This window comes from Hydra vulgaris, chromosome 09, assembly GCF_038396675.1.
Source record: "Hydra vulgaris chromosome 09, alternate assembly HydraT2T_AEP".
Classification (NCBI taxonomy): domain Eukaryota; kingdom Metazoa; phylum Cnidaria; class Hydrozoa; order Anthoathecata; family Hydridae; genus Hydra; species Hydra vulgaris.
Genome location: NC_088928.1, coordinates 13,387,501 through 13,410,000, shown reverse-complemented (window position 1 = coordinate 13,410,000; position 22,500 = coordinate 13,387,501). Strand labels below are relative to the sequence as shown.

Sequence of the window (22,500 nt, the reverse complement as noted above, 5' to 3'; positions counted from 1 at the left end):
TATTTATATATATATATAATTTATACATATATATATATATATGTAATTTATGTATCTATATATTTTAAATATAATAATAATAATCCATTTATTTAACCATAAAATATGAAAATTTACAATAATATTTATAAACTCACATAAATAAGGTTAGGTGTCACCGATATAGTTAATAACTAGTCAATGGAGTGATACCTGAACCTATAATTATAAATTATATATATAAATAAGTTATATATATATATATATATATATATATATATATATATATATATATATATATATATATATATATATATATATATATATATATATATATATATATATTTTTACTTTTTAAATTTAATAATAATTATACTAATTTAATAACATTTTTTTTTTACATTTGCTTCCTGACTACTAATGGTACAAGTTTTGTTTTTTGATTTAGATTCTGTATCTCAATGATATCCTGGCCTATCGATACGATAATTGTATTTTTATATATTGCATAAATATATATGCTAACACTCACACACATAAATTTTAAAGAAAATATTTATATTTTTATATATGTATCTATAAATTGTATATGTTAAACTTTTTTATATTTATCATTGTATATTACTGTTTGTATTAAAAATTGATTTTGGAAATATTGCGAGGGCAGAGTTCAACTTACTCTTTAGTTTTATTTGCCAATTCAATATATATTATAGCCACGTTTAATTACGTTTAATAATATTTTGCGATAATTTATACAGCGCATTTAAGCGTTGATTCAACGTTATATTTTAACCTTTACTCGACGTCTTTGAGTCACGTTAAATCGACGTTTTACTAACAACGTTACAAATCTTTGCAAAATAGACTGCTTCAACAGCGTTTATGCAACGCTTTTTAGGTTACGTTTTTTCAACGCTAAGTTGCGACGTTTATTCAACGCTTTTTATGTAACGCTTTTTCAACGTTTAGTTGCGACGCTTTTGTAACGTCATTTAGTAACGTTTTTTCAGCGTTACGCAATAACGTTTAATCAACGTTTATTAAACAACGTTACATATCTTTGCAAAATCGATTACTTTGTCAACGTTTCCGCAACATCTTTTGCGACCGGTTTTCAACGTTGATTCAACGTTGTCATGTTTGCTGGGTAAGGTGCAACAACTATACTAATGAAATGAAAATAAGCAATGAAAATATAACTATTAAAATATAAAGATAATATATTTATAAGCAACAAGATAACATTAGGAATAGTTATAAACTTATGTAAACAATAAACACAGATAAAGATAGTATACAATAAGTAAAAAACTTTAACTTAAGTTTTTTAAGTGTTTCTATATAAAAAAGATATTATAAATGTTTACTAACATTAACTCATTGTATACTATTTTCTCTTTGTGATTATGTTAATGTTTTTTTAATGAATAAACCCAAAATTTATGTAATTTATACTAATGAAATCTCAAAAAATCTACAAAAAGCCAGGTAGGATCTACTAAAAAAGAAATAAATATTAGACATGCTTATATAATGATTTAAACAATAACCCAAAGATAAAGAAGTATATAATCCAAAAATAATAAAAGACAATAATAATGATATCTTTTATATTTTAAAAACACGAAGAAGTTTTTTGTTAAGATTAAACTAATGAAGTATGAAATATTTTTATTTATATGTGATATCTTAATAAAATTGTCAACTGGTACTAACAATTAACAATCAATTCAATAGTTTAATAGGCTATTATAAACCACATATAAATAAGTATATTACATACTTCATTAATTTAATCTTAACAAAAAACTTCTTAGTGTTTTTAAAATATTAAATGTTAGTGTTTTAAAATATTAAAACTGTTGCAATTGAATACCAGCAGTTTTAATCTGAAACATTATTCTTTTTTTATATGTTACATAAAGAACTTTTTACATTAATCATTATATTTTGGATTTGAAAATAAGTTATTAATACTATTATCATGAATAAAAAAAATTGAACTTACTATCTGTTAGTGCATCTAAAACAGTTTTATTAAGCTTGTTCATATTAAATTAAATCTAATAATATAAATTAAAATAATTTAAAATAAGATTTTTATTTGAATCGCCCCCTTATCCGGATTTCGGTCCCACCCGGATTTCGCTTAGCAAAAAATAAACAAACAGAAAAACTGAAATTTGGTACCTAAAGTCCAACACTAATTAGACTAATTGCTTATAATTATTTTTCGTTGAAATTTGGCATGTTTATAGAAAATGCATGAAGCAAACTATTTTAATAATAAAAAAAGCGGACTCTACATTTCTTCGACCACAAATCCAAGTGACAACATCAACCAAATTTTCATGCAAAATTCTCAGCAAAATACTCCATAAAAAAGTATGGTAGCGATACACAATATTTATATAAAAATCAAGCCAAACCTTTCTTCTTTACAAAAGTCGTCAAGGTTTATATATGTTTCTAAAAAGAACCACATCAAAAAACCGTTTGCCTAAGGCTACCTGAAAAAACTGGTATACTTGGTATAACACTAATTAAACTAATTGCTTATAATTATTTTTCGTTGAAATTTGGCATGTGCATAGAAAATGCATGAAGCAAACTATTTTAATAATAAAATAGGCGGACTCTACATTTCTTCGACCACAAATTCATGAGAGAACATCAACCTAATATTCAGGAGCAAAATATCCCATTAAAAAGTTAGTAACCATGCATAAAAGTATTTAAAAGATCAAGATAAGCTTTTCTTCTTTCCAAAAAGTATCTATGTGTATATGTGTTTCTAAAAAGAAACTCCACAAAACTACGTCTGTCTCACGCTGTCTAAAAAAGAGTTAAAAAAACGAGAACCAAAATTTTAGCATAAAAATCGGTTCCGTAAATTATATATATATATATATATATATATATATATATATATATATATATATATATATATATATATATATATATATATATATATATATATATATATATATATATATATATATATATATATGATATATATATATATATATATATATATATATATATATATATATATATATATATATATATATATAATATACAGAAGCAATTTTACGGGGTAGTCTTTCACCCCCTCCCCCACAAAATAGGTGATTTTCAAGTTATAGTTGGTTTATTTACGAATTTAGTCGACTAGTCGGGTATTTGACATAGTTCAGTCAGGTAAATTTAAAAAGACTTTTTTTTATTTATAACTCCAGTACATTTTATGGATTCACCCCCCACCCTCTCATTTTATACGTAGAATATATATATATATATATATATATATATATATATATATATATATATATATATATATATATATATATATATATATATATATATATTATATATATATATATATATAAACAAATGTAATTCTAACTGACATACAGTACTTATTTCATAATCTACATTTTCTTGTCTTCAAATGTTGAATCAAAATTTGCCTCGGCTATTTTGTTCATAAGTCAGACGTTAACACTTGTCTATCTTATTTAAATTCTATCTTTTGCAATGGGATAAAAATTGTACAACAAGTTGCCAAATGTATTTAAATTTCTTGACATAAAAGGATTCAAGAATTAAATCTTGAAGCTTGTAATAGAAAAAGGTCTTAAAAAGTCATATATGTGCTATTTTTTGTATACTATGTAGGTACGTGCGTTATAGATTTTTACGGCACCAATTTTAAAGAAAAAAACCTTGACCTTTTTTTTTCACAGCATATTCGAAGTCGGTGTGGTAGCTTTCTGCCGAAAGGCCGACTTTTTAGGGAGACAGAAGCTGTTGGCGGCGGCCTCCCGATCATTTTTTAGCGGCAAAATGTTCTTTCTTCCGCCTCCAGTGGATTCCGCCTTTCTATTGGCGGCCGCTGCTAGAGTTCCTTTTTGGAGGCAAAATGTTTTGGAGGCCAACGCCAATAGAGAGGCGGAAGCCAATGGTGGCCGCCTCCAGAAGAAATTTTGGAGGCAAAGCCATTTGGAGGCCGCCTCCAATGGCTTTTGCCTCCTAACTTGCTGTGGCTGTCAAATTGGAGGCGGAAATATTTGCCTCCGGCCGGCGGATATAATGAAAAATAATTGCTCGTTTGCTTTAAAGCAATTAAATATTAACTAGAAATAAATGTTAAATACTTGACATCAAAGTTTTATTTTATATGATTTATAGACTATTTAAAAAATTTTTCGAAAAAAAATTATAATTTTGTCAGAGCGGTTGTTTTTCTAGGACTATCGAATAAATTAGAAATTTTTATTTCAAAACAAGCGATAAAAATTAAAAATTTTGTTTACATGCCTTAAACAAAAAAGTAAAAAAAAAAAGTTTATGACAAATAATTAAATTGTCAGTTTTTGATCAAAGTTTGTCGCCCTTACATAACGCTAAAACTTTAATTTTTGGACCATAATATTAAATTATTAGTTTTAGTCATTATATATTGTAAAAATATTTGAAAAACACAATACCTATAAAAATTTAAAATTATTATTAAAAATTAATAAAATTAATTTATTTCGATGTCAGTTTGAATTGAACTATTTCCAATAATTTAAACTTTAACAAAAAATTTTTTTTATTAATAGTAAAATTTTTTGCTACAGAATTGAAAATGAAAAACGCGCTTTAGGGGCTGTGCATACGGGTTAAAAATCATCCCGCCTAACTGGGATAAAAAAACCACTGAAATCTAACCTTTCCTTTAAAACTCATACAATTTTAATGTTGCGTTCGTATGTAAAATTATTATCCTGCCAAGGCGAGGTCTCGCCAATGAATCACCCCGTTCCCCCAAAGGCGGGGTAAAAACTCTTCATATGAACACAAGCTAAAAATTCCGAAGCAAAAAAATTGATTTTCAAAAAAAATTTAACTTTCGTAAAAGTTTTTTATTATTGGAAAAAAATGTTATTCAAGCTGACATCAAGTCAAACTAAATTTATTAATATCTTATGAATATAGTATTTTTCAATTATTTTTACAACACAAAATGATTAAAATTAGAAATTTAAGAAGGATGACCACAAAAAAAAAATTCAACTCTGTAACGAAAATTTAAAAACCGCCATTTGATTCAAATTAGTTTATATATCTTACAACGTAAATATCGCTAAATACCGCTTATATCGCTTAATATATATAATATATCGCTTTCATAAAAAAAAGCAGAAATTTGTCAAAATCACGTTAAAATAAAGCTTTAACAACTTCACTTGCAACACGGTTTTTGAAGTTATAAGGCCGGGTGAATAAAAAAAAGCAATAACTTTTACTCAATTGGTCAGTTATACGTAAATAAAAACTTCATCAGTTTTGGACAAATTTTTATTTACGTAAAGTTGAGCAATTTATTCAGTAATTGCTCAGCTTTACGTGAATTAAACTTAACAAAAATTGCTGAAATTTTTATTCACGTAAAGCTAAGCAATTACTGAGTAAAAGCAATTGCTTTTTTTAACTTTGACATCATCTTTTTTAAACATAGTTTTTAAACGATTTGTATATTTTTAATGAAACGCCAATACATACAACGCCAAATGCGGTAGTGGTGTAGTGGTAGAGCGCTCGCTTCATAAGCGAGAGGTTCCGAGTTTGATCCCCACCACGTCCCTGGTAGTACCGCGCTCAACTCGTTTATCTGCACAGCGGCCTTGTTCGTCAAGGTTCGTGTTTCGGAGTTATAGAGTTGAGAGAGGGTTATAACCACAATTACGTAGCCTCCTCATCTGTAGTGGTCTTCTAGGCCTTGGGAAGGTGAAATAACAAACAAACAAAAACAAAAAAACAAAAAAAAACATTAAGGAAATCAAAAACTCTGTTAAGACCGTATTTACCGTCATTAAAGTAAAGAATTGCTGAACTAACACCCACTTCAAGCAAAATTCTTTTAACAAAAATATTTTTTGACATTCACCTTTTTTTTTCATCACTTTTTTTTCACTATTTTTTACCTATTTTATTCAACAGTAAAAAACTTGTTATATTTTTTTACTTTCTTGAGATTATGATTTCTCACGTAAAAATGTACTATGCGACCACGTTGTATTTTGTCAATACTATTGACTTATTAGCATTGAATAAATACTACCTGCTTTTTGTAAACAGGTTAAAATAAACAGCAATCTTTAAAATTTTTAAAAGTATTGAATTAATACTGTTTTTTTGTTACGTAACTCCGAATGAAATGTTTGATAAACCGTAAATATTTAGATATACCGTTACAAACCGTATCATATTCACAACTAAATTCAATTATAAGTGCTTTAGATTTTAAAGTAATTTTAATTGATAATTAAGATTATATGAGATATATATTAGGTCGGGTGAATAAAAAAAAGCAATTGCTTTTACTCAGTAATTGCTTAGCTTTACGTGAATAAAAATTTCAGCAATTTTTGTTAAGTTTAATTCACGTAAAGCTGAGCAATTACTGAATAAATTGCTCAACTTTACGTAAATAAAAATTTGTGCAAAACTGATGAAGTTTTTATTCACGTATAACTGACTAATTACTGAGTAGAAGCAATTGCTTTTTTTTATTCACTCGGCCTATTATTATGCAACCTTTATCAATTACATTAACTTGTCTGTAATCATAGATAACGCCATTTATAACAAGTCATGATGACGACTTTTTCTAAAAAGTCACCTTTTTTTCAAAGAATATATTTACAATAATTTAAGCTGCATATAGAGTAAGATGAAAATCAAACAAGTTAAACAATGTTTTGAAGTGACTGAAAATAAAAAATAGAAATGCAAACTGTGCATAGAAAAAAACTATTTAATTCTTGCCGGTTTTGTGTCTCACCTCAAAATTAATTTGCGTTCAAAGCACAAGGATATTGCCATAGAACTTGGAATTTTGGAAAGAAAAAGAGTTCAAAACAAAAATCATGAAAACGTTGAAAAAGTTGCTACTTTTGTTTCACGTAGAACGGTTAAGTATGACTTTAATATTAACGATACAGTAAGAGATTTTAGTCAGTTCTAATGAGAAATTTGCCAATGACGGTTGCTGATGACATGGGGAAGAATAAAATAGTTAGAAAAGCTTTTCAAGCTTTTGGAGTGACATGGAATCGTCAGAAAGCAAAAGAATTTATTCTTAAAGCTGCTAATCAAATTTATGAAGTTGTTGGAAAAGACATAGAAAATGTATATTCATCATTAATGTTTGATTCAGCGTCTCGTCTCAATACGAATGTTTTTTTCTGGAAGTATTCGGTTTACAAAAGACGGAAAATTGTATGATCAAACTTTGGGAATGCTCACTCAGCACGGACGACAATTTGGGACGGTTATAGCCGACCAGCTGATTACTATGCTTGCGAAAGTAGGGAAGGAGTAGTCGATATTTACTCAACTTGTTCAGATCAAGGTAAGAACATGATCAAAGCGTCTGATAGTATCAAAGAAATGCAAAATCAAATTCATACTTAATCAAAATTTGATATATAATAATTTAAATGAAATTTTTATTAAACAGTTTAAATAAATAAAATTTTTTTATTTAGCATTCAAAAGTTTTCATTGTAAATCAATAAAAATTCACTGCTACTTACTACTTTTATGTTAATAACTTTCATCATCAATAGAAAATTAATAATGTCAAGGGTTAGGGTCATAAATTCATTCTATTTCTTCTTTTCAAAAATCAAACTAAAAATAAGTGTAACATTATATTAATTTACAAGTAAGTTTTCAAAGCTTTTGTATGTCTTATTAATTTGATTGAAATTAATCAGATAAATTAGAAAAAGTTTGTTGCTTGATAAATAACTAATAACTAATGTATTTTTTTTAAAGAGGAGATCAACGTCAAACCATACGTGTTAAGCCAATTACAAGAATTTATCAGAAAAATAACGAACATTGTGTTGGTGAGCCACGTATTGGGGTAAATAAAAATTTTAATATTCTTGAATATTGGCATTTAAAACGTCATGATTATAACTGGAAGGAACTCTATAAGATTTCTCAAGTTGTTTTTGGCGCTGCATTTTCTCAGGTTAAAGTTGAACGAGATTTTAGTAGTTTCGCAATGGTCTACACTAATTTGAGAACTCGACTTTCGGATAAAACATTAAACGCGATATTAGTTGTGAGATAAAATTTGGATTTGCTTGACAAAGTAAAATTCTTTTAACAACCTTAACCTTATAAAATAAATGAATGTACGTAATGCTATTTAATTTAAAATGTAAAACAAATAATTACTTTTTCTAAATAATAAAACAAGTCTTGTCTTTAAGTGAAATTAACTTTTTTAATGTTAATCAAATTAATTTTTAATTAATTCAATGTAAAATAAAATGAAAAAAGTTACGTATGAGAATTCTAAAATATTTTTTAATTATAAAATTCACTTATCCTTAAATGTTCATTGAAATTTGGTCTAAATGTAAAAATGCTAGTTTATTCAATTGTTTCAGAAAATAACCATTCTCTGCGACAAAATCGCAACTTCTTTTAAATAGTCAAAGGTTGGTAATTAATGCACAATTTCAATATAATTTTCGTTAGTTGGTCAAGTGCGAACTGTAAACTTATATATATGGCTGTCGACAGGTATCTGTCAACTGGTACCTGCCCATTGGTCACTGTCCTGTACCTACCCATCGGTCACAAATTTCTAACCGTCGTTTAAGGAACAGTCATTTATAAAAAACTTTTGAGTGCCTGTCGTGTGAAAAAATAAACCTTTTTCTTAAAAAAAATGTTTTATGTTTGACTTATTAATATTACGTTCAATTTTTTGTTTCGAAATAACTCTATTGTCTTAAGATTCTAAAGAGTTATACATTAATAAATAACAGAATAATGACTTTATCAAGGTTGTTGTCCTGTACAAGATATGTTGACTTGTACAGGACAAGAACAGTAAGGGCGCGTGTGGCCGGAAACTCTTGCCGGAAATAATTCCAGTAACTTGGTCGCGCATTTTTGAATATATATATATATATATATATATATATATATATATATATATATATATATATATATATATATATATATATATATATTACATAAAATTATAAAAAATGGCTCGCACAAAATTTTTATAAAGAGAAAATATTAAATTCAATTTAAAATAGGAAATTTACATTAAAAAAATTTTTATAGGAGATTTTTTACCTGGAAGTGAAAGTTTAAGGTGGCCCTCCACAGAAAAGGCTAACTTTTGATCGCAAAGAGTTTTTGATTTAATTTTTTCACCAAAAATGTGGTTTTATAAACTATTTATGAAAATTAATTAAAAAAAAAAATGTCTCGATTACCCAATTATTTAAAAAATGGATGAAAATATAGCAATTTTTGTGACAAGCTAGCAATCAAAATATTTATCATATCAAGCTGAAAATTAGTGTATATACTCATTGAGGTGTATTAATCCGGATAAGGGAAGTATTTTATATTATTCACAGTATATAAAAAGTTACAATATTTGAAACAAACATAGAAAAATTGGTGGACAAATGGCCAACATTAGTCACATAAAAAAGTACTTTCCTTATTTTATTTTAAATGTCCTTCTCTCATCCGGATCCTTTTCAATTATGTGGAAAATCAAAAAAAAATTAGATCAAAAGCTTAAACGAGTCCAAAGTTATCATGTTTTAAAGATTTGTATTCTAGGCAAAACTTTATTCTGAGGAAACAACAAATATATAAAACAAAAAAATAAAATCATAACAAAAAGTTAAAAAAAAACATATCAAAACTCTCCAGGAATATGTTGGCGCGTGTTTTCACACTTACAGTCATAGTAAGTAGAAACTTTGTAAAAATGACGGTAAAATTTTAATAGATTAATCAAAATTAAAAAATGTTGCGAGTGGTTTCTATTGGTACAGACATTTTGCGCTAAACCTGAATTTTACTTATAAGAAAACCATACCATTTTTTTAATTAAATCTTAAGATTATACTTTCACATTGATAACATAATATCAAATTGATATTTACAGGAAAAATATTACAAAAATTGGACACTACAATTATAATTGTACTTCTGAATTAAAATTAATTATTAAAAAACTAAAAATCAATATGTAAATATTATTTTTTAAACTAAAATTTTGTAAAACATCAAAATTAAACATCTCCAAAAATAACATAAAGAAATTATGAAATATAAGTTATCTGATTAGTAAATAAAATAAAGGGAAAATTCTAAAAATGAACATGTTATACATTTCTCGCAGTAAATAAAGAAGTAATAATGACCATAATAATGCTGTATATTATTTAAAGAAAGAAATTAAAAACATAGATGAAAATAAAAACAGCATTGATATACTTATCTTTAGAATATAAAAGTTATTTAAAATTTTGTCAAAATTATTAAAAGTATGTTAATATATCATCAATTAAAAAAGTTATTTCTATATACTTTTATTAAAATGAGTTGCAGTTTAATAGTTAAATAAAATCTTGAGTAAAATTCTTTTAACTTAACACTATAAAAAGAGAGGGTTGGAATTAAAATGAGAAGATTTAAGGCTAAGAAAAGCAACTAGAAAAATAAAGCTTCTAACTGGAAATGACTTGTAATGCTCAAATAGACGGTGTTATTATTTTTTAATATTTTAAATATCCTTATATTTAAAATATTAAAAAATAAATGCTCCAGGAATGTCAAAAAGCTCTACGAAAGTAAATTTATCAATAATGTTCATGCCGTATTCCCTACTGATGAAGGAAATATGACAAATCCAGCATCGAACCTCGGATCTCTTGATTATAAGGTCAAGGCGCTAACCACTGCGTTACTACTGCTTATATTCGAGCACCTAATGGAGTCAAGCGTTGCGACAAAGCATGTTATGTGCTAAAGTTCTTGTTTTCTTTACTATTTTAATAAATGGAGTGAGTAAAATCTACGACCAGTAGTTGTTAACAAAGAGGTGTACCTCAATGAGTGTATAGTTAATTGGTTAATTCTACTCATTTAAAAACATTGTAATAATAAGTATGCATTTTTGCATTATTTAACCTAGGTTAATTAAAGCAAAAATGCATAATTACCATCGTTTAATGAGGTCATTAAACAATGCTTATTCACATTGGCTAAAATTGGTTTTAAAATTTATACAAATTTTATAATGCATGCTATGAATTACTTAAATTATTAGTAATAAACTTACAAATTTTTAAAGATTACAACATTATTCTCTATTAATGTCATTCATTAACATATTGCGTAAGAAAAGATTCGCAGTGCCTCACAAAGTTTGAAAGATCATGTTCAGTAATGTGTTCACAACCGTTCCTCATTCGTTCTAATAAATCATTATTTCCAATCGGAGCTATTTTCTCTCTTGTAGTATTTTTAATTTTCGAGAATGTCTCTTCACAAGGATTCAGAAAAGGTGAGTATTTGGGTAAAAAAAAATTATAATAGGGATAACCATCATAAAAATCTGATAATGAATGATGAAAGTTAACGTTGTACATTACCAACGTAAACTCTTCCTCCACCTTCAAAATACTTTCAAGTGTATTTAAGAATCTTTTAAAGAAATCTGCTGTCACCCCTACGCCAATTATTGCTTCACTGTGGACTATGTTTAAACAATTTAATGCCAATATCATGGTTATGCTATGGCCTCTTGTTGACAATACACGTTGATTTGGGATCTTTCCTCGGAGACTGTATCCGTATTGTCTTATCATATGAAGATTGAACGGACTTTTATCAATATAAATGATATTTCTGTAACGTTGGTGCAATGTCAAGTTTAAATACCATGACACATATTTTTTTTCCTCAGTATTGTGTCTTCCACTAATGGTCTTAAAATTTTATATGTATAATTTAATTTTTTTAACCATCACCATAATGTAGAGACATTGACTTCAATTCCCGATTCTACCTTTTCTTGTGTAAATTACAGTTTCTGTTAACTCCAATTAACTCATGTAGCTTATTTCTTATTTCCACCTAGCAGCCTGACTGTTGAAAACCACCTCTAATACCAGGATTGATATTACCTGTTGATATATACCGATGGACCAGGTGTTGTATTGAAGTCTCACTTCTATATACAAGTTCTGATACTTTTTTTACACTTTTTCCATTCGTTAATTACAAGAATAATGATCAAATTTCTTACTTTAATTTCGATGTCTTTATGCATTTTTGATTTTAAAGTTTTAAAAAACTAAAGAGAAAACGGGCTTGAATTGTATTGGAAGTTAAATTAAATGAAGCAATAAAAGTAAAACTATTTATCATGATAAAGAAAAACCGTCAGATTGAATACAAAAATCCGCCAGATTAAATGCAAAAAACCGCCAGATTATATGAAAAAACCCACCAGATTCGTGCAAAAGCCACCAGATTAAATGCAAAAACCGAGATTTTTTAGAATATTTTGAAAATTGCACACCGATCATTTCTATACATATTCCTTATTTACTTCAATATTTTTTAGTAAAATAATTCATTCTAGAAAATTGCTTTAAGAGCGAACTAATGTCTAACTTTTCCGAATATCGTTCAATGTACGCCCGGAAAATTCAAGTTATGCTAAGACGTTTACACTTACAGACGTTTGTACTTAACGTTATACAAATGGCGGAACTAAGAAGATGACGTAATTTTAGCAAACAGAGATTATCAAAATAGGGGGAGTCACGACATATCTAAAATCAAAATTTTCCACTTCGATAAGACAATATGTTTCATATTTTTTTAATCTTGTCAATACTTTTAAATACAGGGTGGGGCAGAGGAACTTGCTTATTTGAATTAGCCTTCCTGAAGTGTGATTTGCTACAATAACTTTAAGGAGGGGCTTAATCAAGAGCGCAAACTGTAAAGTTTTGTTTATATGATGAGCCGCATTAATTTATTTTCTTTTTTCTTTGTATTAGTAATGGATCGGACGAACGTGGAACGTGCTTTTGCGGTTGAGGCATATTTTTCCTGTGGTAAATCAATCATTGCCACACAGCGTGCATTTTTTCGACACTTCCATATTGCACCTCGTGGCCATGTTCCAGGACGACAGTCAATCGTTTTGTGGTTGAAGAACTTCAGGGAATCTGGAGATGTGAAGAAGAAGCCTGGTCTCCAAAGGACTGAAAGACCTCCGCAGAACATCGAAGCGGTGCGACAATCCATCTTGAGGTCTTCCCGACGATCTGCCTGCAAGCATGCATCAGCTCGTGGGTTATCAGCTTGTTCTGTTAGACGGATCCTTCATGAGGAATTGAAGTTCTATCCCTACAAGATTGTTGTCGCCCAGGAACTGATTCCTTGGGACTCGTGAGGCTGCGTGTAGGGCCCTTCTCGACTTGCCTGATGACATGCATGTGTTCTTCAGCAATGAGGTGCACTTCCATCTTTCTGGGGCTGTAAACAAGCAGAACATGTGGTATTGGAGCGCTGAAAACCCACGAGAACTTCACCTACGACCTCTACATTCGCAACGTGTGACTGTTTGGTGCACAATATCCCGAGTTGGAATAATCGGGCCCTGGTTCTTTGAAGAAAATGAGAGGACAGTTTTGGTGACATCTGAGCGTTACGTGACAATGTTACAGGATTACTTTTTCCCAAAACTGAACGAGATGGGCTTGGACGATGTTTGGTTCCAGCAAGATGGTGCAACTACGCATACATCGTAGTTGCACCATCTTGCTGATGTATGCGTAGTTGATGTATGAGATGTATCAGATGTATGCGTAGTTGCACCATCTTGCTGGAACCAAACATCGTCCAAGCCCATCTCGTTCAGTTTTGGGAAAAGAGCATCCATGGTTTTCTTGAACAAAGCCTTTCCTGGGCACGCGATCTCTTTGAGGGGCAATCAATAAAAAAGAGGGGCGATTAATAAAAAAGATTTTACGTTTTAAGCATGAAGTTTTTATTTATCAACAATATAACTGATATTTTCGCGATTAGTGTAATTTAATGATTGCTGAACACTAGAAGGTATTTTGGCGATTTTTTCCTTTGTTTACGAAGTCTTGTTTTTAATTTTTGAAAGATAAATAAACAAAAATTCACTAACCCTAATAACTTTATTCGTTTTTTATTCTATTTGAGAATTTAATACATAGTTTAGCGATACCTTTGTCAACAAACATTTGAGGAAGCATTGCTAAACTTCTCAAATGTCTGTTAACCAATTTCAAATGTTAACAAAATCTCAAATGTTTGTTAACAAACATTTGAAGAAGTATCGCTAAGCTTACCATCTTAACTCAAAAACTTTTTCGTCGAATTTATCTGTTTACATCGCCTCGTTTTCATTTTTTTTTTTTTGAAGCGTAAATAAAAATCTACTAAAACTCTAAAATTTAGTTTTAAGTAGTTATGCTAGAGTTACTAATATACTAATATTATTTATTTTTTCATATAGAGGAAATATTTATTTATTATCAAGCAAGTAGCTTTTAATGTAAAACATTATTGTAACTATTTAAATGTTTCTTAAATGAGTGCAGTAGATGGTAAACACAATGTTACAGAATACACAAACTTGTTAGACAAAGAAGCTTCTTCTGACTGTGAATCTGAAAATATGCCTCATAATGACGAAGTCGAAAGAGTTATATCAAATCAAGAAAGAAATGTATCGGTAAAATTAAAATATGTTTTAAATTTAACCTATTTTAGTATATTAAGTATAACAAAAATAAGTGTTATTTCCAGTTTTTATGTTAATTTTATCAAAAATAATATATATATATATATATATATATATATATATATATATATATATATATATATATATATATATATATATATATATATATATATATATATATATTTATATATTTATTCACAGCGGTTTAATTTGTTAGCAAGATTTCGGAATGTAAGAACTAATAATGAGGGAAGATCAACAGTTCAACCTCCGCAACAGCTGGAACAAAGATCTATGAATGTTGTTGAAAGTGAGGATGATGATCACGAAGAAATGTTACAGTATGGTGCTAAAAGCGTTTTGATGCTAATAATCCCTGTCTCCATTTGTTTACTAGTTGTTGTGGCTACAATCTCTTCTGTTACATATTATACACAAAATGCAGGGACTTATTTGTAAGTGCATAAGCGCTGTATTTAGTTAAGAATATTTTTTTGTTTTTTAAATTGCATATTTTATTTTAAAATTAGAACAACACATTCAAAATAAATGCCTTATTAGATTTCTTAGGCACTCTGGTAATGCTTATGCTCTGGCACTTTAATGATTGAAAAAATTAAAAAGTGCTAATTATCTTTTAAGTGTTTGCACTTTTCAAAATAGCCTACTTTTTATTTGGTGTTCTTAAACTGTTAGTGTTCTAGTCTTATATCCTAATACTTTGTATTCAGGTCATATGCATAATACACACTTAAAGTTAAACACTTATATGCAGTGTTTGTATATTGTTATTACTAAAACTATTAAGTTAGGCTAATATTTTATAGCAAACCTTAATTTACTTTTTTTTAATAATTATAGAGTAAAGTTGTTAAAGTTCAATTGAAAATTTTTTGTTTAGTGCTACTAAATTGTTAATTTTGATATATAATATTTGTTTTACAATTAAATATACTTTTAGATTTTTAGTATTTAAAATAAATGTACATTAAATCTTTAAGTTTATTAATTATAATAGATAATTGAAAAGTCAAAGTTTAGTTAAAGTCAACCCATCTATAACTTGTAAGAAGTTATTTATGGTTTATTATTTATAGTTTAATATTTAAAAATAGCCGTGCATAAAGTTATATATATTTGTGCAATTTAAACAATTATTTAAATATAAAATAAAGTTACAAAATATAACAATATTCAAAAATTTATATAAAAATGATATGTAACAATAACATTATCCAAGGATATAAAAACAAAAATATATAAACATGCCTATTAAAATGTTATCTCCACAGTTACAATTATATAGTAAATATAAGAACAAGGTATTTACTTATAGTTGTTTATATATACATTTTTAAAGTCTTGGTCACATGCATTTGTTTTAGTTTCTTGAAATGAAAAAACTTTCTTTTTTAAAAAATCTTGAACTAATGTGAAGCTATGGTTTGTAGGTCAAAAGAATTTCTTTTTATCTTTAGAGTTAATTAGTCATAAGAATAATTTTTATTACCAATAAAGTTTAGTCTCTACTTTATAATAATGTTTAAACTCCATTTCAATTTAGAGTTTACACTCCATTTCATGAAGAGGGAAATATATCTCATGCTGAAAAATTTGGTCAAGCCTTAGCAAATTCCCTTATAGTTATTGGAGTGATTCTTGTTATGACTATAATTCTAGTTATCTTATATAAATGCAGATGCTACAGGGTAAAATTTTTTCATTTTTAGTATTTTCTATTAGTCTTTTTAAAGTTTTATTTTGCTACAATTTTAAAAACATTGGTCAACTACAAGCTTTTCAGTTATATGGTATTTAGCTACAGTGGATTTGTTTACAATTACATGTGTTCATTTTGAATAGTTGAGTAATGATTTTTAATTAAAGAATACTCAAGATTAATTAATTTTTAGCATTATTATTCATAAAAGTTTATATTAAATGTAAATATATATAGTAGTTTTATTAAGTATTATATAGTAAAATAATAATAATATAGTATAGAAAACCATCAACGCTACCAATTTATTTTTTACAAATATTTGTGGTATTTTTAATAATTTTTTTCATCTATTGAATCTGACTTACTAGACCTACTTGTTATTTGCTAAACTAACTTAAATCTGGCTGTTCTATCCTTGAATTTCAATGGTAATGTCTTGATGACTGTTTACTTTAATTAAGGCTCCAAGTCTCAGGGGCTCAAGTCTCAGTGGCTTGCTTTTTATTATGACTTTGAAATTAGGTATTTTTAATAATTTTTTTCATCTATTGAATCTGACTTACTAGACCTACTTGTTATTTGCTAAACTAACTTAAATTTGGCTGTTCTATCCTTAAATCTCAATGGTAATGTCTTGATGACTGTTTACTTTAATTATGGCTCCAAGTCTCAGGGGCTCAAGTCTCAGTGGCTTGCTTTTTATTATGACTTTGAAATTAGGCCTCACAATATACTTACAAATTAGTTCTTCTACTTGTCATGAAACCAGATTTAGATCTTCTCACTGGTAATGTGTTTTGTTTTGCATCACTTAACTTTATCATTATTCTTTATTTTTTACCATCTTTCTGAAGACTGTTCTATTTTTTACATTATTTCTGATCAAACTAACAAAGCTTTTTCTCTTTACTCACTTTTCAATACTGTTGCTTTTGGCGATTTAAATGCATAGCATAAAAAATGGCTGCAGATCAATGGTATTATGATTTTGTTAATATTTAAAAATAGTTTGGTTTTAAAAAATATATATATCTATATCTATATTTATATATATATATATATATATATATATATATATATATATATATATATATATTTATATATATATATATATATATATATATATATATATATATATATATATATATATATATATATATATATATATATATATATATATATATATAGGGTAGACCGTGGTAATTTCGCCACTTTCAATATTTCATGAAAAAGATGTTATTTTGGCATAACACAATATTAGGATGATGTAAAATATTTATGATTTTAAAATTATAACCTTATAACAATTTAATTTATAACAATTTATAAAAATTATAACCTTATAACAATTGATTGATCATAGTTGCCACCTAATTTGATTGGTTGTTGTAAATTTTAAATAAGATTTGCTGTTTAACATTATTAATTGATATTATTGTGTCACTCTTGCTCCAAGTGGCATTATTATTAGTTTTATGAAATTTATTGAAACTACATTTGAGAATAACTGCTAAGGTGAGAGCTTCATAAAATTGTTAAAACTATTTAACTGGTGTTTGTGGTATAAATTTTAAGTAGGTTTTTGTCCAAGTAGAATATTGTGGGGTGATTTTGCCAAAAAATAATAAAATAGTCCCACAGTTTAAAAAAGTTTGTAATGTACAATATTTTTACTTTCTAAACAATATTTAATATTATTATTTATAATTATATAAACAGTTTTATAAAATTATTGGACATATATCAGGAATTATAGTATGAGAAATTTATTAGAAGTATTTTGAAGATATAATAAATCAATAATTGTTAGATACACATTTAAAGCTAATAATTTAACTTAAAAATAGTGTTCTAAAATTCTCCTAAAATTTTGTATTTGAAAATGTCATTTATACCAATTGAATGCATTTCTTATATTCGCATTACTTATCATTAAATGCTCACCATCGATGATTGTTTATAGCCACTTCATCGATTAGCATATTTAAAATAAACCATTATAAAATCCAGGCATCGATTTTTAAAAAGATAGTTATTATGCCAATTGGTAATAATTATCTTGTTGCATTTTTACCTTAGATGTCAAAATCTAAAATTCGCTGTATATTACCTATGTTATAGATGGTATGCAAGTATCTCCTAAAGAAAAAGAAATCCTATTGTAATACCAACCTCCAATTGGCTATTGGAGTCATTAAAGATGGCGGTTAAATATCAACAGCAGCAAAAACATTTGAAGTATCGAGATTTATGCGGAAAGATAAGATAAATGGATGTTTATAATCAAGCTCTGTGGGAAGAAAAACAGTGTTTACAAAACAACAAAAGCAAGCACTAGTAAACTGGCTCTTTTACATGGCAGATCATGGTATTCCATTGACAACAAAGTGGTTGAGGTATAATGCTTATTTATATGCTAAAAAACTACATCGTTGTTAAATACTTTAAAAAGATTTACCCACTTCATGGCATAAATCTCACTTAGATTACTCATATAAAGAATATAAAACCTCTGGATTTTTTTTCCAATCCAATTAACTTAAAGAAGAAGAGGTTCTTCATTGAACAAAAAAAGCAAGTGGCTCAAGAAAGAAAAGGAATTTTTTGCCTAATCAAATAAAAGCATATGGCTCAAAGAAGAGGAAATCCCATAGTTTAAAATAATTGTTAAATCAAATGCAACCAAGTGCATCAAAAGCTTATAGCAGAAACAGCAAAAAACAACTCACTGCTGTGTGTTTGGTGTGGCATGAGTGGATTCATCAGAAGACTGACTCCAATGCATTTCTTTTCATATATGGGCATGTGAAGTCTGTTTTTGCATCGACATGTGCACAGAATATGCTTAATTCAATAAAATATAATAAAGCTTTATTATATTTTATTGAATTTTTACCTTGGCGAAATTGCTCCATTAAAGGCAAAATCGCTTCATATAAGTGTGTAATACAAATCAGTGTTCATGAGTATAAATAATTTTTTTTTTTTTAATTTTGAAGTGTGGTTGAACTAAATATAGTTTATTCAATATAATTCAGTTAATGGTATACGAAAAAAGCGTATCAGGTTGAACAGCAAAAGTGGCAAAATCGCCCCAGTCTACCCTATATGTATATATATATATATATATATATATATATATATATATATATATATATATATATATATATACAATTTTTGTACATATATATAAATATATATATATATATAAATATATTTAAAAAAATTTAATCTACAAAGTAGATTAAATTTTTTTAAATACAATGCTTCTAATATTTTATTTATTAATTTACTGTGATTATTTAATCATGTATTTTGTTTGAATCAGTAAGAATATTTTCACATTTTTATAAGAAAAAAATTATTATTTTAAAAAAGTTAAAAAAATCACAATGAAGAAACAGTGGTGCACAAAAAAGCAATAGAGAAAAGAAAATTGAAGCAAGAATAAGAAAACTCATTTTTAACTAAAAAATTTGAAGTTGTTCCTGGAAAATCAAGTGTGGTTAAAGATTACTTAAATCAAATTCAAAATCGAGATGATTTAGATACTGTGCACATTTCTTTCTGTGATGTTTCTGCCGCTTTTAGTGATATTAGTTATATTGTCACATCTATTCAATTGGAAGAGCTATTGCAAGGTTTAAATTCCCCTCAAAACCAACAGTTTACTGTTCAATATAGTAATGATAATAATATTATTGCTGTATTGTATCACAACAACAGGTGATTCAATAGTTTTTCAGTAAGACTGTAAAGTCATTACCTAAAATACGATCTAATTATTACACTGCACATGAAAAGTTACTTACCACAATAATTAGCACTATCATGACATTCTGGACACATTGAGTTCAATATGTGAGACATTGAGTTCAATATGTGAGACATTGAGTTCAATATGTGAGACATTGAGTTCAATATGTGAGAACTATTCATTTGACATTTAATATCAAACTGAAACACACAATTTGGTTATCAAAATGGAAAATTTAGAGCTTGCAATGTTAACAATACTTTAGGAAAGAGTTTTGAATTGAAGTGACATCTGAATCCCTAAAGAACGCAAAAAATTGATGCTAAAAACTTGTTGAACTTGAAAGCAAAGCATTGAAAAAAAAAAGTTGAAAATTTGATAAAAACTTATTCAGATGATACCGATGCGAATTTGATCTATGAATTGATTCATTATCGAAGATGAATTGATTCATTATCGTCATCTAAAATGCAGATGAGTTTAATAATACAATAATGTACACAAATATTATAGATGTTTAATGGAAACTAATTGCTCTGGTGAGCGCTCTTTTTTTCAAAGTTGAAGCTAATTAAAACATATTTGCATAATCCTGTGGGTCAAGTTATGTTAAATAGTTTTAATAATAACAATTTACTTTTAGTAACAATTATGTCAATCAATCACTATAATGAAAATTGAAAATTATGTATTGAAAATTCTTTTATCTTTTTAAAATTTACTAGTGATATTTTTAATAAATTTGCAAAAACTAAAAAAGTAATATATCTAGACATTTTTTGAAAAAAATATTATTGACATTGACGTTATAGATAATTCTATTGCAATTAGTCAGGTCAGAACACTCTTTTTATTCATCCTTATTTGACATAAGTATAAACATATAAATGGAGTTTGCTCCATGTCTAGAAGTTAGCCATCTCAAAGACCGAAAAATGCTGGATACGCCCTTGTGCTCTATCAAAACATCCTTTGTTTGTTGTTGATTTCAACAGGCCAACAGCTTTTGCTGATTTCAACAGGCCAAGCTGCAGGATCTAATATACCATAATTGCTTTTTAATAAAGTACCGCACACCATTTATGAATTATTACTAATTTCTAAAGTATTTCAGATATAATATCCTCAATACTTACGCTATTTGATCCTGATTACGCTATTTGAACCTGATTGCGCTATTTGATCCTGATTACGCTTTTTGATCCTGATTTGATCTACATTCTCCTACTGATTATCGATGATTTGAGGTTATGGCTCATTCACATTTTCTTCAACATTATTGTTTTAAAATTGAGATATACCATTTAAATTGTATATTTTGATTAAAGTAGTGTTCAAAACGAGGGTTAACAATTTCCGGAAATTTTGTTCAAAATTTCCGGAATATTTGAATATTCTTTAAATATTTCAACCAAAAACATAAAAAAATAAAGACCCACAAGCAAAAGATACACTTCTTTGACTTGACTTTTTGAAATTTACGTTGTTAATGGAAAGCATTTTAGTGAAGCTGCACCGAGCAGTGATAATTTTGTAATAAAGATTGTTTAAATTTTAGTATTATTCAAAACAAAAATTAGTTTAGTTTGTATCAATCAATCAGTTATGGTCAGGTTATATTATGCTAAAATCAAGTTATTAAATTAAAGGTGAGTTATTGGACTTTAAAGTAAATAAGATACAGTTAAGCATTTGTTACTTAATTTAGGTAGTATTGAAGAAGGCTCTTGATAACGCTTTTGCAGAATTGTGATAAGAATCTATGGAATGCCAGAGTGATTTAAATTTTAAACAGGTGATCAAATTGTTTGTATATGTCGGGAATCTTGATATATACAAACAGGTTAACTGAAAAAGTGCAATCCTTACATCGAAAAAAAAATAGAAAAAAATTTTATTCAAAATAATTATGCTTTATCCTTGGGAGAGGTAATAAAATCAAATTCATTCAATTGTTTTGTTTTTTCAATAAAACTGTAAGCAACCACTATTTTTGGTGGGAGTTACTAGAAAGTAAAGAATTGAGTTTTAAAGAAACCTTAAATAAGCCTTTTTGTTTATTTACAATGATAAAAAGTTGTTTCGGAAAAGTTGATGAGATCAATTTTATAGTAGCTCTCAGATTCCATCAACAGCTGAATCAACTGAATGATTCTGATTGATTCCATCAACAGCTGTAAATATCAGTTATTAACAGTTATTATTATGTTGTATATTCCTTGTTAGTGATATTGGTGTGTATTGCCAAGTTCACATAAAGAACCTTTAGTTATGACTTTCGGTTGTTTAGTAGAATTGAAAGTTTATTGCTTAGTGTGCCATTAACTATCTATGATTTTGTCAAGTTCTTTAGAAATTTAAAGCATGGTAAGAGTATCTGAAAATATTTAACAACCCATCATTGTCAAATCATTT

General features: G+C 27.4%; 1 protein-coding gene and 1 long non-coding RNA gene across 2 annotated transcripts in view; both read left to right on the top strand.

Moving 5' to 3' along the window:
- LOC136084574 (uncharacterized) overlaps positions 1-657 on the top strand; it is a 25,772-nt gene extending 25,115 nt beyond the window's left edge. Inside the window, exon 5 of the long non-coding RNA XR_010640646.1 lies at positions 428-657. This is a non-coding gene — a long non-coding RNA (uncharacterized LOC136084574). The remainder of the gene's footprint in view (positions 1-427) is intronic.
- A 13,593-nt stretch (positions 658-14,250) lies between these two features.
- Positions 14,251-22,500, top strand: part of LOC100197650 (presenilin-1) — a 22,618-nt gene continuing 14,368 nt past the window's right edge. Inside the window, exons 1-3 of the mRNA XM_065804779.1 lie at positions 14,251-14,596; positions 14,807-15,060; positions 16,170-16,314. Coding sequence (XP_065660851.1) covers positions 14,453-14,596; positions 14,807-15,060; positions 16,170-16,314 — 543 coding nt within the window. The 5' untranslated portion in view covers positions 14,251-14,452. The remainder of the gene's footprint in view (positions 14,597-14,806; positions 15,061-16,169; positions 16,315-22,500) is intronic.